The 16,053-nt window shown below is 38.5% G+C and overlaps 1 protein-coding gene across 5 annotated transcripts in view; it reads left to right on the top strand.

Annotated features, from left to right (window-relative positions):
• Nucleotides 1-16,053, top strand: part of sipa1l1 (signal-induced proliferation-associated 1 like 1) — a 251,214-nt gene that overhangs the window by 186,647 nt on the left and 48,514 nt on the right. For 3 of the 5 annotated variants that reach the window (XM_039741579.1, XM_039741575.1, XM_039741576.1), the window contains 4 exons: nucleotides 11,594-11,715; nucleotides 11,915-12,339; nucleotides 13,037-13,111; nucleotides 13,650-13,676. In XM_039741579.1, the coding sequence (XP_039597513.1) occupies nucleotides 11,594-11,715; nucleotides 11,915-12,339; nucleotides 13,037-13,111; nucleotides 13,650-13,676 (649 nt within the window). The remainder of the gene's footprint in view (nucleotides 1-11,593; nucleotides 11,716-11,914; nucleotides 12,340-13,036; nucleotides 13,112-13,649; nucleotides 13,677-16,053) is intronic. The other 2 variants (XM_039741577.1, XM_039741578.1) reach the window with 2 other exon arrangements.

Genomic DNA, 16,053 nt, shown 5'->3' with positions numbered 1-16,053 from the left:
CAAAATCAGACTCTGCAGTGATATGGGAGAGTTCTTCAGAAAATTCACACTTAAAGAATTATTCCACAATAAAGAAAACCGCGACACACAGGACCAACACCAAGCTGTTTCAATAACCCCACTAATAAATCTACATGAACACCAGAACCTGGCAGAAACTCCACCCTGGGCTTATTATACTGATTGCTTTTGACACAGAGTCAAAACAGGGATCCTAAACTGACAGCAAAATCAGATGCAAAACATCACTATTCATGAGTGGAGAGCCATACATTCACTGAAGGAAAATACAAATTTTTATTAAACCTGCAGACAAAGGGGGGTGCCTTAGTTATCATGAACACAGCTGACTATACACAGGAGGCACAAAGGCAATTTTCTAATAATACACATTATTACAAACTACAGGAAGACCCCACAGATCTCTACAAGAAGGAACTCAGGGGTCATGTAAACAGTTTAATCCCTGAGAACCACAAAATGGGTTACTTCTACATGATTCCTTAGATCCACAAAGAAGGCAACCCAAGAAGGCCCATAATCTCAGGAATTGGTTCACTTACAGAAAATGTTTCAAGGTGGGTGGAGCACATTCTTAAACCCGTCGCCAAACAATACAACCAGCTCCTCCATTTTCATAATGAATATAATTCTTTCCACCCCAACATAAAGCTGAAGCTTAATTACTTAAAAACAGAAGTCAGCTTCCTTCACCTCCATTCAAATGAAAGATAACACCCTATAACTTCTTTTTTTTCACAAATCAACACACAGACAGACATATGGAGAAGTAATAGCTTCCATTCCAAACATATAAGGCACTCCATCATTTTCATCCAAGTAATATGTTACGATCGTATTTGCTCTGACCCATCAGACCAGGATAAACAACTCCAGTTGCTTAGACAAGATTTCATTATACAATGGTATACTTGAAAACAACAAACAAGAAGAGCTACTGCCATACCCAGAGACAACCTTCTGGAATATAAAACGAAAGACAACAAGGACCACAGCCCCCTTGTTATCACCTACAACCCACATCTTGAAGCACTTCGAAAAATTATAAAAGAATTCCAGCGAATACTAAATAATGATTAAACGCTGAAAGATGTATTCCCAGATCCCCCCTTCCTGGTATACAGACAAACACCAAACTTGCAGCAACTAATTGTCTGAAACTCTCTAAGTGAACCAATAGATAATTGTACACCTCCCTAACAACAGAAAAGATGTAAAACATGTGCTCACATTTATAATACAGATCGTGTAGTTATACCACACTGCCAACAAGAACATTGCATAATGACACCATTTTCCTGCCGATCATCTAATGTGGTATACCTGCTTCTTTGTATGAAATGTCCCAACACTGTGTTCTTTGTGGGAGAACCTGGACAAATACTCCACCAAAGAATTAATTCACACAGGTTCCATACTAAGCATTGCAATAGGGATGTTCCTATTAGACTTACTTCAGTAGCCAAGGACACTGTGAGAAGGACTTTAAAATCACAGTGCTTATGTGCAACTTCAGAACAACAAGAGAGAAAGGAATGGGAAGTAGAATCCCTGAAGCCTACACAAAAAGTTGTAATCCTGGGCCACCTTAAATTCCTTTGCACCTCTTCATTCTTTGTTTTACAAATGTTTCAGTCAGCACAAAAAAAAAAAACACCACCACCACCAATACAGCTGAAGTTCTTCCAGTCTGCTTATCTGGGTGTGAGGTCCCTTGAATTGTAAATAATATCGTTATTCAGAATAAATGCATTTCATGTGTGTTCCTTGTCTACAACGATCTGGGTAAATGTAGGATGACACGAAATGCGAGGCAAAAAATGTTGAACACATAACTAAAACATAAGTTTTTTCATCTCTATAGTAAAAATTAATATTAAAATATCAAATGAACACTTTCACAAATGTTAACAGGGAGATGTACTTTTCAAAGTATTGAAACACTAAATGAATGTAATTTAGGCATTAACAAATGGAGCAGCTGATGTCATCACCGGTGTAGTCAAGCCAAATGGCTTCTTTGTTTGAAACTTGTCTTGATTTTTTCTTGCTACAACTGTTGTTTGCACTGGCAGTGTGCAGTTTCCTCCCTGCATGCACGACTGTGGAGAATGACTGCAAAGCCTCCAGTCGTTTTTAGGGACCATGTAGGACAATGCATTGAAAAGCAATTAATACTGACATCAGGTCATCTCCTTGTACATATTAGTGAAGCTACAAGTTCAGTCACAATCTTTACACTCTCAAAGTACTCACAAATCTATTTCTGATATAACTCCGTAATGGCAATAACAAATGCTGGGGTGTGTATGTTTTTTTTAAATAATGAGCATGATTCCCACAATCGTGTGCTGAAATTTTTCTGCCTTGAGCACAAAGTATTTCCAGACTTGAAAGATGTTTTTCTTTTTGATATGTGTTAATACAGCACTGTATTATCAATCCTGTGAGACATTTTTATAACAAATTTTTACTCCTATTTTTCTCATGAATTATTGTACCTTCCAGAGTAATTCATCTGTTTGCAGTTATGTATAAGTGCAGTGTCAGCTTTCATCCAGTACGACTAATACTATAAACAAGCCTAATATTGTTATATTTTCTGAATTTTGGCATCAACTTGGTACCAAAATATCAGTTCTTGTGACATTCCTAATCACAGCTGATTGTTAGTATATATGAAGGTGATTCTGTTACCCATAATAGACCCACGTTGTGAGACTGCTTAGAGATGTTTTCTAACAAGACAATGGCTAGCTTCATAGGGCTGCTATCTTTCCAGAATACAAAGTGGCATCAGCACCCATCCCTGCCTCAAACATAGCAAGAGTGGAACATTAGGGGATGTCAACTACAGCCCACTCCATAAACTCTGTGGGCCATTGCTTCCCTGGAGGAGCAGTTGCACACAATTTGCCAACTGTATGGCTTAAAGACACAATGCAGAGCAGCTGCTACTGCCAAACGTGGGGCTTTCACTTGATAGTATCAAGAACCACATTCAGCTTCGTTCTTAACACATTACACTTCTCATTTATGTCTCATCTGTTCTATGAAGCACATTTGTGCAGATTGGCACAGATGTTGATTCACAAGCAGAAAGTAAGTCAGAGGAGTCAATAGATTAAAAAATTATATCTGCAGTAAAAATAAAATAAAATTTTTATGTGCAGACTTTGTGTTTACTATGTTGTGTCCACCCATTAATTTTTTCAACTTGAATTATTATGAATCAGGTGATTATACGTCTGACCAATGTGTGTGTTTTTTTTTTTAAGAGAATAAACTAATTATTGCATACTTGGTACACTGGCAGACGTATAAGCTTAAAATGATGGTGAACTATAATTAACAGCAGCTAGGAATTCATTCTCTTGTCAAGCCCAAACAAAAAATCTAAAAGACTGCTTTAATGCCAGCACTAGTGCTTTCATTTACCTGCAGGCAAAGTGTGAGGAGTGTGTTTTAAGGAGCTGTTTTGTCACACACCATAGTGACGAAGTCAGTTTATTATTTCGTTCTCCACCAGCAGTGATAATTAAGTCATGACAATTTAAATTAGGTCCTGGTCACAAAGCACTTTTGCTACTTATATGTGGTGTGGAAACCCAATTTTACCAGACAACTATTTTTCACAAATTCTGTTTTTATTTTTTATTTTGATTTTCAGTTTTCACTGTTTTATCTTTCCTTGATTTTGATTTTTGGGTTTTTACATTTTTTTTTTTTAACTGTAAGAAAGTAGTAACAGCTACAACAAAACAAACAATAATGAAATGGCACTTTATGTTCCTTTTAATGAAACAGCACACTAGCACAACTGAACCTTTTTTAGCAGTTCCATTAATACAATAAAATTAATTTTTGTATAGCCCAAGATCACACAAGAAGTGCCGCAATGGGCTTTAACCGGCCCTGCCTCTTGACAGCCACCCAGTCTTGACATTCTAAGAAGACAAGGAAAAACACCCAAAAAAACCCTTGTAGGGAAAAAATACAAGAAACTTGGGGAAAGGCAGGTCAAAAAGAGACCCCTTTCCAGGTGGGCTGGGTGTGCAGTGGGTGTCAAATCCTCAATACAGTATAAAAATACAAATTTTACAAGTATGGAGCAGAATTTAACAGTAGTACTCCATAATATGATTTGGTTTGTTTAGAGTCCTGGAGACCTCAGCCATCAAGCTGCCTCCCCCATTTGGTCAATCCACAGCTGAAACATGGGCTGAGCCAGCCAATCCGATGAAAGGACCCCTCTACCCCACGATTCCTGCGATTCTCCATCAGAGATGACTTTACCTTAGGCAGGCAAAACAACTTGGCAAGTGTGGCATGGCACCAAGTGTCACATTTGAGTACCGAAAAGAGAAACAGAATAGGTGAGGGTTAGTATCCAATTATAACTATCATGTTACTTATGTTTTAGTGCTAATGACTAACAACAGAGATGCAGTCTGTACAGTTAATCAGCAGCTCTAGTCAGGGTATGCTAAAGTGAAGTAGTGAGTCTTCAGCTGGGATTTAAAAGCTGAGACTGAAGGGGCATCTTTTATAGTAGCAGGCAGACCATTTCACAGTTTAGGGTCCCTGTAACTAAAAGCTCGACCTCCCACTGTTATTTTATTCATCCTTGGAATCATAAGCAGAACAGCATCTTGAGATCTTAAAGTGTGCTCAGGTTTGTAAGTCATGATAAGTTCAGACAAGTAAGCCGGACCTTGGCCATTTAATGCTTTATATGTTAAGAGGAGGATTTTGAAATCTGCCCTAAACTTAACCGGGAGCCAGTGTAAGGATTTAAGAACTGGAGTTATCTGTTCGTATTTTCTTGTTCTTGTAATAATTCTTGCAGCAGCATTTTGGATTAACTGGAGGCTGTATAAACAGTTTGAACATCCAGTGAACACAGCATTGCAGTAGTCAATCCTACTAGAAATAAAATGACATGCTAGAGTCAAAGGTAACTCCTAGATTGCAGGCTGATTCAGTAAAATTAATGGTGATTCCAACTGAGTTAAATGATGACAAAATATTACTGTGATCTGCATCATTCCCTTTAACAATTAACATCTCTGTTTTATCGGTGTTTAAAGACAAGTAGTTCTCATCCATCCACTCCTTTAATTCACTAACACAACTAAGACAACATCGGAGAAACTTCATTTGATCTAAATGAAAGGTATAACTGGGTATCATCTGCATACGAGTGAAAATTAACATGATGTTTCTTAATGATAGATCCAAGTGGAAGCATGTAAATTGAAAATAGTAAAGGTCCCAGTACTGAGCCCTGTGGGACACCATATCTCACTTCTGTGTATAGTGATGGAGTTCTGTCAGCACATTTCTGTACATATTGGAATCGATTTGATAAATAAGAACTAAATGAAGCAAGCACAGGGCCTGTAAGGCCAACATCATTTTCTAGCCTGTGCAGAAAAATAGAATAGTCAATGGTATCAACTGCTGTGCTTAAGTCTAAAAACATAATTACAGTGGAGTTTCATTCTTCAGAGGATATCAGAATGTCATTTATAACCCACGTTAGTGCCGTTTTTATACTTTGACCAGTGCGGAAACCAGACTGGAATTTCGCAAATAAATTGTAATGTGTGAGGTGTAACTGAAGCTGATTGGTGACTACTTTTTCTAGTATTTTAAAAAGAAAGGGTAAATTTGAAATAAGCCTATAATTATTAAGTATGCATGGGTCTAGGTCTGACTTTTTAAGTAATGGTTTAATGACTGACACTTTTAGCGCTTCAGGTACTGTGCCATGAAATAATGAACTATTGATAATGTTTAGAATAGGTGCTGCAAGTACATCCATTGCACTTTTTACTAGTTTTGTTGGCACTGGATCTAGGGAACAAGTAGTGGGCTTCATTTTAGAAATTAAAGTTAAGACTTCCTGCTCAGTTACAGGATTAAAATTACTAAAGTGGTGAATGCGATGTGAGGCAGGGTCTGCTAAGCTAGTATTTGGTTTGTACTGTGATGCTGAGATCTTGTATTTTTAATTTTCTCATTGAAGAAGTTCATAATGTCTGTACTGAGTACTGAAAGACATGTAGCTTTGTTGTTCTCCATCTGCGCTCTAGTTTTCGACACTCTAATTTAAGTGCTCAAGTGTTTTCATTAAACCAGGGAGAGTTTCTATGTGCTTTGATCACTTTTGTTTTAAGGGGAGCCACTGTGTCCAGAGCATCTCTCAAGGTCTCATTTTAATTTGATGTTAGTTGATCTAAATTGTTTTCCACATTTACATTTGACGTTAACTGATCTAAATGGTTTTCCACAATTACCCACGACTTACTCAAAGTATCTATAAATTTTGAAGCAGAATTACAATCTAGATGTCGCACTGTCTTTGTTTTAATCTGTAAGTGCGTTGGCAAAGGCAGGACTAAATCAAATGTAATTAAGTAGCGATCAGAAATAACTTCATTTAATGGAGTAATATTTAAAGTTTGAATTTCAACTTTGTAAGTTAAAAATAAATCTAATGTGTGGTTATGATTATGAGTTGGACCTTTGACAATCTGAAAAAATCCTACTGAATTTAACAAATAAGTAAAACATTTGCTGAAAGTGTCAGTTTCCACATCAATGTGTACATTAAATTCCTCCATCAGTACTACGTGATCATAATTTATATCCAAATCAGATAAAAGGTTGCTAAATTCAGTCACAAACAATGAATATAGCCCTGGTGATCTGTAGACTAGCACTATAATTGTGTTGGAATCTGTTTTAATATTTAAAATGAATGCCTCAAAGGATGTAAAGTCGCCTCAATTTTTAGACGTGATTTGCATTTTGTTACAATGAATTATTCCAAGGTCTCCTCCTTAACCAGAATCTCTAGACTTATGAAGGAACAAGTATCCATCTGGTGACGCCTCAGTTAGGGGAACAGTGTCACGTTTACTAAGCCAGGTTTCAGTGAGAAGACACAGATCAGATTTTGTACTTAATATAATATCATTTACCAAAACAGCTTTACTGCCAAGAGAGCGAATGTTCAATAAGCAGCATTTAAAACTGCATACTTCTTTCTGAACTGGTGATAGAAATTTACTTCAAATTAAAGCAAAAACTATATTACAGATGCTCCTGGTGGAGATTCTGGTTTTATCCCTTGGTCTAATTATACAACTTATTTTTTGGTTATCAAGTAATTTGGGATTATGGGTAACAGCTTCAGGATAGTAACAGGTGGGATAAACAGCCTGTGATTTAAGACCACATGACTGCGGCCTGGATGGTGCTGTAATCTCTTTTGAAAAATCCGGGCCTTTCCCAAAAATCATCCCAGTTGTTCACAAACACTATGCTTTTATTTGCATACCAGGTTTCTATCCAGCAGTGAAGGGAATGCAATCTGCTATAAATCACATCCCCTCTATATAAGCTTGGTAAGGGGCCAGATACAACTAAATTCCGACATTTTATTTTAGCTTTGGTGCATTGAGAGATGAAGTTCCTCTGTAATACCTCAGACTGCTGTAAATAAATATCATTAGTGCCATCATGCAGCAATAAGGTAGATACTTCATTGTTGGCGACATGGTCCAATGCGGCCACTTTGTCAGAAATCTTGGCCCCTGCCTAACATTCCGCACTATGGAATCGCCAATTATGAGCACTTCCTTATTCTCAGTTTCCACAGGTGCGCTGCGGACTGCTGACAATCTGTTCTGGGTCGGAATTGGTGACCTGGGTGCTGAGGGACTAAATTTTGGCTTCTTAGAACCCCGTCTTACTGTTACCCACTCGCCCTGTGGCTGAATTGGTGCTGCTGACTTCGACCGCGCACTGACTACAGAGGGACCTGGATAGACTGAAGCCAAATCAGATGTAGCCGAATTGTCTAAACTAATAGAGTTGAATTTACGGTTTGCCTAATTGCCATCAGTTTCCTAATGCTGTCCTCCAATTTGTGTATTTTCCCAAACCAACTCTAAATTAACTAAACACTTTGGGCAGGTGAAGCTGTCTACACTGTCGGCCAGAAAACTTGAACTGTACACGTTGCAGGACACACAACATACAAACATGCCCTCAACAGGCAGAGAGCAGATGGAACTTGCGTTTAGCGCTGATATCATCTTCTCTGTTTTTGTAGTAACTTCAGTGCTTCGGCGCTTTCCGTGTTCAGCTGAATGACTAAGAGACCGTCGGCTTTAAGTTTCCACCACCCGCTGAGTGATCGACTTTGATTTCTCACTTCCAGTTCTTTCTCTTGGTCAGCTGTCGGCTTTACTTCAGTTGAACTTACTTGGGTGTTTGTGAAGGGCTACATGCCTGTGGAAGACGCCCATGCTCTTCATTCATCAGGCAGGAGCCCATATCCTCCACAGAGCTGTATGCTGAGACTGCAGTAGGACAGTGAGTACCCTCCAGAATTGTAAGAGTTGTTACTAGTTTGATGAATCCTTCTGAGATTATGGTTAACTTCACTTTTAGGGTCTAGGACATTTATTACAGCCTGAGCTGATGTGTTCTTGGCCAGAAAGAACTTTTTGTAGAGGTGCATATGTTCAGCGTGGTACCCTATAGATTCGAAGCAGCAATTCCACCTGGTGTTTACTACGTCAGGGGGTTCTTGGCAGACTTGTTGAAGAAGGCAGACTTTACCCACATCACTAGTAATGCAGCCTCACTGAAGTATTTCTAGTGCTGCCAGGTCTCTCCCACCAAACTGATGACATGACACAAGCAGGTAGAATGTACACTGTTAGGCATAATCCCTTTTAAAACTCCCTGGTCTGCTTTTAGAGAGTGTGATGCATTGTCCGTAACCAATGCTAAAATGTCAGTAAGATTCAGCTGGTTGTTGTGAAGGGACTGAAGTGCTATCTGTGAAAAGGTGGAAAAGTTGCAGCTCTCCATAAAGATAACATCTGCCAAAAAGTACTGGTGTTAAGTACCTCTAATTGTAATTATTTAAATTATTTCTAATGATTCTTAAACCTTAAATGTTTATAGATTGAAAATGTGTATCATTACATCTGTAGCTTCATCTATGCATATCTTAAAATAATTCATTACAAAGCAAAAGCTAACTAATCTGTAAGACACTAAATCCAGGAATAAAACAGAAAAATAGAAAGAAAGACCCGCTTTTAAGGGCTCACTGCATCTGAGGAGAAGCCTGCTCTTCTGCCCAGGTTTGTAGGTGTTGAGTTTATAACGAAAGTGTCAAATGTGGACCTTGCGTGCCTCATCACCGCGAGGCAAACATTAAATCCAGAAACATCATTGTTAATTTTTAAAAGGGAACCCGTTAACAACCAGTGCCATTCACTAATAACATTTTTCTACGGGAAAGACTTTAATGCCGGTTAAATATAATTTAATCGGATAAATGATTCACACTAAATACATCATGTACAAATAGAACTACATACATAACAGAATTACCATACAGCCAAATGTTTACTCACCTATCATTATGATGAGAACTATTTGGTCTCGGCTATCTGTGGTTTCGTCAACTACAACATAAATTTTCTTGCCACGAATCTTCGAAGAATGGCGACCATATGTTGTTCAAAGACACAGCGTAAATGAGTTTGACGAAGACTGCTCTCATTTTCTGGCAGCGTGCCTCCTTGTTTACAATGGTTAATAAAGAAAGGGCACATCTTATTCATTTTTTTTCAAGCGGTATGTCTGACTCACATGGCCACAAACTGGCATCCTGCATCTGATGATGTTGTTGTTTCCTCTATTGTTACCTGAAGGAGAACACTTTTTGATCTTAATTTCTCCTTTTTCTTGAGATGGGTTTTACATTTGGTGTGGTCATTGCAAGTATCTTTTCGTGTCCAGTCTATGGTATGCTGGCAAAACTTGCAGAAAAGTTGTCCAGATTCGCAAAAGTCACCAGGATATTGTTGTGCCCTCAATTTTGCAGTTAACCTTGTGTTTCTTAGTTTTTTCCGATGTAGTTAGGGTATCTGATACTGCTCGCTTCAACATTTCTGACTCATGCAGCTAGCTAATTCGCGTGCCTTTAACAAGAACAAGAAAACATACAGGAAACACACAAACAGACAGAGGCACAACTGAAATTGTATGAAAATTACATTCACTTGAAAAATAAAAACTAGAAAATAGTATCTGAATGATAGAACTACAGATTATTCAGTCATTTAATTTATTGGGAAGTTTTGTAACAGTGACCCGTTCAGTCTCAAAATTCTACACATTTTCGTTTTTAAATCTAAAATCTGTTTTAATGGGTTAATTCCATGATTCCGTCTGCTTTTTCCGCATTGCGGAAATCATAGGGCCCTAGTCATGCAGTAAGGTGTTATTGGAGATCTGAATTTGCTTGCCTGCATGAATGAATCATGTGCCCACTTACTCAGTATGCAAGATAAAACATACAGTAAGTGACTTGGCTGTCTTGTAGTTAGTGTGAAATTATGTTAGCCTTCTGGTAGGACTGGTACTCTACTACTACAACAACAACAACATTCTATAGCACATTTTCATACAAATTATGCAGCTCAAAGTGCTTTACATGAGAGAGAAAAAAGACAAAATAAATAAAAATTAGAATAAGGGAGCACTAATTAACATAGGAAAAAAGTAAGGTCTGATGGCCAGAGAGGACAGAGAAAAAAAAAATCTAGACAGCTGGAGAAAAAAATAAAATCTGCAGGGGTTCAGAGACCACAAGACCACCCAGCCCCCTCTAGGGGTTCTACCTAACATAAATGACCTCAATCTGTCCTCCTTGTATTCAGGGTTCTCATGGAAGAACTTGATGATGACGGTCATGTGGACTTCTGGCCTTTAATCCATCAATGTAGGGACATCACTGTGCTTTGATTAGGTGGTGGTGGCACAGGTCGCCACGCCAGAAAACCGGAAAAAGAACAGAAGAGAAAGTAGGGGTTAGTATGGATTTTGGAGCCACCATGAATAATCATGATAATTAATTGAATATACAGAGCATCAGGATCAAACTAAGAAGAAGTTATGAGAAAGCCATGTTAAAGTAATGTGTTTTCAGCAGTTTTTTAAAGTGATCCACTGTATTAGCTTAGTGAATTCCTATTGGCAGGCTATTCCAGATTATAGGTGCATAACAGCAGAAGGCCGCCTCACCATTTCTTTTAAGTTTAGCTCTTAGGATTCTAACCAGACACTCATTTGAGGATCTAAGGTTACGATTTGGAATGTAAGATGTCAGACATTCCGAAATATAAGATGGAGTGAGATTATTTACAAGTCAATTCTAAATGACACAGGTAATCAGTGTAGTGACATCAAAACTGGAGAAATGTCCTCGGATTTTCTTTTCCTAGTTAGGATTCTAGCAGCTGCATTCTGAACTCGCTGCAATCAATTGATGTCTTTTTTGGGTAGTCCTGAGAGGAGAGCGTTACAGTAATCCAGTCGACTGAAAACGAAAGAGTGGATTAATTTCTCAGCATCTTGCAATGTTATAAGGGGTCTAACTTTTGCTATACAGCATTTGCTCTAACGAATTAATGAACTAAAATGATGTAAATTAGTGTAGGAACAAAATTATTAAGGAACAGCTTTTGTGTTTCAGAGCCCTCAAGCCATATTCCAGCTGGTTGTAAAGGTCCACCACCCTACAGAGACAGTCCAAGTGGTCAGCGCATCCAGAGACAGGACCATGTCATTCACTTGTCTCCTAATAAACATGGTCAGGTATGTGGAAAACGTTTAAACATGGACAGTGGGGATGGATAAGCTGCTGTGTGTTTTAGTATAAAAAATCATTATTCAATTTTAAAAATACCTAGCGAGGCTTTAGAAAACCACTATAGACTTGAATATTTACTAAGTGAGATTTTGGTCATAAATTTCCTCATAGATCAATCACCTGTATGCTATTACATTTTTGTAGATGGATGCACCTTATTCCAGCCACTCGAGCAGCAACACACTTTCCAGCAATGCCTCCAGCATACACAGTGATGAGAAATGGTATGAGATGGGGGCAGGCGCTGGGGAGCGGCCAGATATGGAGCTCAATGGCTTTGGAGGATACTTGCAAGGGGCCTCCGCAGACAGTGGCATCGATACCACTTCCTATGGTGCAAGTCATGGCAGCACTGCTTCCCTTCTAGCTGTAGGTGGCAAAGAGAAAGGCAGCCCACACTGGCAAAGCTCCATAGAAGGAGTACATGGTGGACATGAGCGTTCTCCGCCATCTGCGGAGTCACCAGTTACACCTACTACATCGGAAAGCCATCCTGTGAGCCACTCAACCTACCCACTGCCACGAGAGAGCAGCATGTATAGCCTGAGTGACGTGAGCTCCCATACCAGGTAAGTTTCCTTCCACTGTGGCAACACAGAAAACCCCGCCGATGTATTCTGAGGTATCTAGAGATGAGGCGAGGAGTTAGGCAGCCTTTCTTAATCAGTAGTCACCAAAGTCTGCTTCAGGAAGAAATTGTGTTTGGTCTGAAAGATCAGGGTCTGGGTTAATAGTGCATAGCACTTTCAGCATTTTGCTTCCATATTTTAGTTAACTTTGTCTTCAAATTTGTCTCCTTAAGCTATTTGTTTTATCATTCTTATTGTGGCCATCTCCTAGGACAGGTGACAGTCAGATGATTAGATTTCTTTGCCCCAGTTGTTCAGTCACTTTCTCATATCAGTAAAGTGCATTTTTCAAAATGAAGTGAAAAGGATTGGACTTGCATAAGTGGATAGCAGACTACAGGTGGCAACAGCAGGAATCCTGCCACCAACTTCGGTAGAGGAATGTGCCCCATCTCCTTGGATTTAATAACCCGAGGTGAGGGCTTGGACTTTGCACTTTTGTAAATTGTCAGTGCCATGGCCCACTTATGCTTTATTTTAGGGATGAGGATAAAATAACATTGAAACATTTAGCCGATTTCAAGTTGGAAACCCTAAAGAAAAAACAAAGGTTAGCACCTAAGCCCTGTCCCCTCATACCCCCATTCACAAGACAGAGAAAACAAGTTTTCAATATAGCCTCCTTGTCAAATTGCAGGTCGACTCTATCAATCAAATTTGCACAACTGAATCAAATCAAGTGTTACAACAAAGAGACCTCTGACAGACCCAGGTAAAGCAGGTTTTGGAACCCTTTCTCTTTGGTGGTCCTCCTCCTTTTGAGTGCTTCAATGATTTGCATGACCAGAACTTATAAATAAGATGTTCCTGCACTGGCAGTTGCACCTTGTAAAACATGGGCATGAAAGCAACAGCAAGGCTATAGTCAAGTAGTGAACAAACTAAGTAGAGAGAAAGCATTTGAGATACTGGAGTGTGTAGTACGGGCACGTTAAAAAAACAAATATCAGCTTTCTCGAATTCAGCACATGATGTGGTGAGTACAATAAGCAGTGTTTATCATAAATAACGGTTGTTGATGTCAGTGAGGTTTGGCTGCTTTATCCGTTGTAAGCATTGATGGTGTTACTTGAAGCTGAGGCTCCTTCTCTGCTTACAGGACTGTTTTTGGGCTGGTGATACACAGAGCAGGATTTTTGTTCAATATTATTGTTTTTGTAAAACAAAATTATGTGAGATTTTGAAGTGTTGCATTTAAAACTGATGGGTTTGTGTTCTTAGCAATGTGTCTCTCTTTGTTCCTACTGCAGTGGAGACACAGTGGCGGCTTCCCAACTGTAAGCACCCATGAGCCTTTTCATGTTGTTATAGTTGTTTAGTTTTCTTTTATAGACTAAAAACTACACTATACGACTGAAACTACACTTTCATGTTCACTTTCATGACTTAATGTGACCTCTGCATTCTTTTCTGGATCCTTGTGTCACCTCTATTTTGAACGTATTTGGGCAATTTTTTTCCATTACTTATGGTTCCCTTCGTTTTGTGTATTTACTCTTTATGAGGTTTGGGGACTGTGTTATTTCTCCATGTGGAAACCATCAGTATTTCTACATGTAGTCCTGCCTTGTTTGGTGTTTTCTTAAGTCTTCAGTTATTTCTTGTATATGCATCTGCCACACAAAATTGTGTTCTGAAGTTAAGCATTTTCTCAATAATTTAAAAAAAAATGTGCAGTGGCACTTTATAATGGAGGCAACAGGGGATGAAGCGCCACCTGAATAAAGCCTAAAAACTTACTGAATATGTCCATTTTGAAGCTGCAAAAGTTTGATATAGGAAAACGTGCCTTCCATGTTTGCGCGGTGCATGTTTCTGACAACAATTATTTATTGCATATTCCTGGCACTAGATTTCTCAAAGTAAGAATGGGTTTTCTTATTTGCACTGTAGCTTTGTTTGTTATGCACATTCCTGACAGAAGTTAGTGCAGTATTTGATAAGATACTCCTCCAAAATTATTGGGGTCCTCAGAAGAGAAAAGGGTACTGGAACTTTTGATTCATTCAGAAATAACTGCAAATTTTTCTGTCTGAACAAAAGAGTGCAAAAGCTTAACAGTTTATGGAATTCATGCAGGATAAAAATAAATTGAAAGTAGTTGCATTTTTGTCTGATATAATATTCCACCTTAATAACCTAAATGTCACGCTCCAGAGGAGAAACAACACAACATGTAACTTCATGTCAGCAGTGTGTTCTTTCCAGAGGAGACTGGAGGTATTTAAATGTGACATACAGGAGGGCCTGCTTCACTTCCCAAAACATTTGACACGAAAAAAAAAGAAACCATCGCCATTAAAATTACACTGACTTCCAGGAGAAACCTATAGAAAGTTGCAAAGAAATTTTTTTAAGAATTCAGCCTGGGAAAATGAGCTTTAATGTTCATTTGCACAACAGAGTGTCACAAAATTCTCCACAGAAGCACAGAAAGTGCTGCTGCACTCCAATGAGCTGATTGACTTCCAAGAAATCCTTATAGTCTCCAATGAGTTGGTTGACCTCTAAGAGATACTTATAGTAATGGAAGCTCATTGCAACCCTGTCACTTTATGGACAACAATTGTTTTGTTTTTTTATTCCCTTCCTGTAGAAACTGACCCATCAAAATCTCACCATGTTTCAACGTCCGCATTCTCAACTATGAATATAACAATCAAAAAAAAAACCTTGCATAACTCAGCAGACTCACCAGTGAACACTGGCATGAGTGTCTCCACTTAGCCAACACACCTTTTATGCCAAGTTTGAAAGACTTGGTTTGCACATAGTTCTTTTTTGAACATAGCTCTGTTCTTTTGGGTTGCTGTAATCTCACATTAAGTACGGATTTCTGTGTAAACATTTACACATTTTTGATTTGTTATGCAAAACTTTTACCAAATATCTTTGCCAGAGAAACATTCCTTAAGCAGCTGCCTAAAGTGCAGCCCTCTCCCCCACAAATTCCTTCACCTTACAGTACTTAAAATCCAAACTTCTCTAAAACGTTTTACAAGTAGCAGTGAGAATTAATATGGCAATAATATAGTATTTGCACATATTGTCACAATGTGTGATATATCAAATTGCCATTTTTTAAGTATCACCTGCCACCACCGTCAAATATATTCTACTGTCTAACACAGTGACGGCGAACCTTTTAGAGACCGAGTGCCCAAACTGCAACCCAAAACCCACTTATTTATCGCAAAGTGCCAACACGGCAATTTACCCTGAATACTGAGGTTTTAGTTTGGGAAAAAACGGCTCATACATTAACATCTTTTGTCTTAAAAGAAAAGCACAATAACAGAGCTTTCAATGATACAAACAGCTTTTTATGGAAAGGTAAAAGTTTGCATTTGGCATGCTTTTGAACAATTAATGTGATTTTTGCTGTTGTATGCATGCTGATAATTTGTCTAACCTTGGCTCATACTTTGTAGGTTTGAGAGTAACACATGCAGCACTCAGGTCATCTGTTAGGCTGTTTCTGGTGTCAAATTTGATATAATTCAAAGCTGAAAACAGCTGCTCACAAGCACAAGATGATCCAAACAAAGTAAGGAAAGCAATCCCAACTGCTTTTATTGACTTCAAATTATTTGGCAGAGAATTCCATGCTTTAAGGATTTCATTTTCTGAACTAACTGTGCTGTCCTTTGTCAT

Source organism: Polypterus senegalus, chromosome 18, assembly GCF_016835505.1.
Source record: "Polypterus senegalus isolate Bchr_013 chromosome 18, ASM1683550v1, whole genome shotgun sequence".
In the NCBI taxonomy this organism is placed as follows: Eukaryota; Metazoa; Chordata; class Cladistia; order Polypteriformes; family Polypteridae; genus Polypterus; species Polypterus senegalus.
Note: the sequence above shows the minus strand (reverse complement) of the source record. Positions and strands in the feature narration are given on the sequence as shown.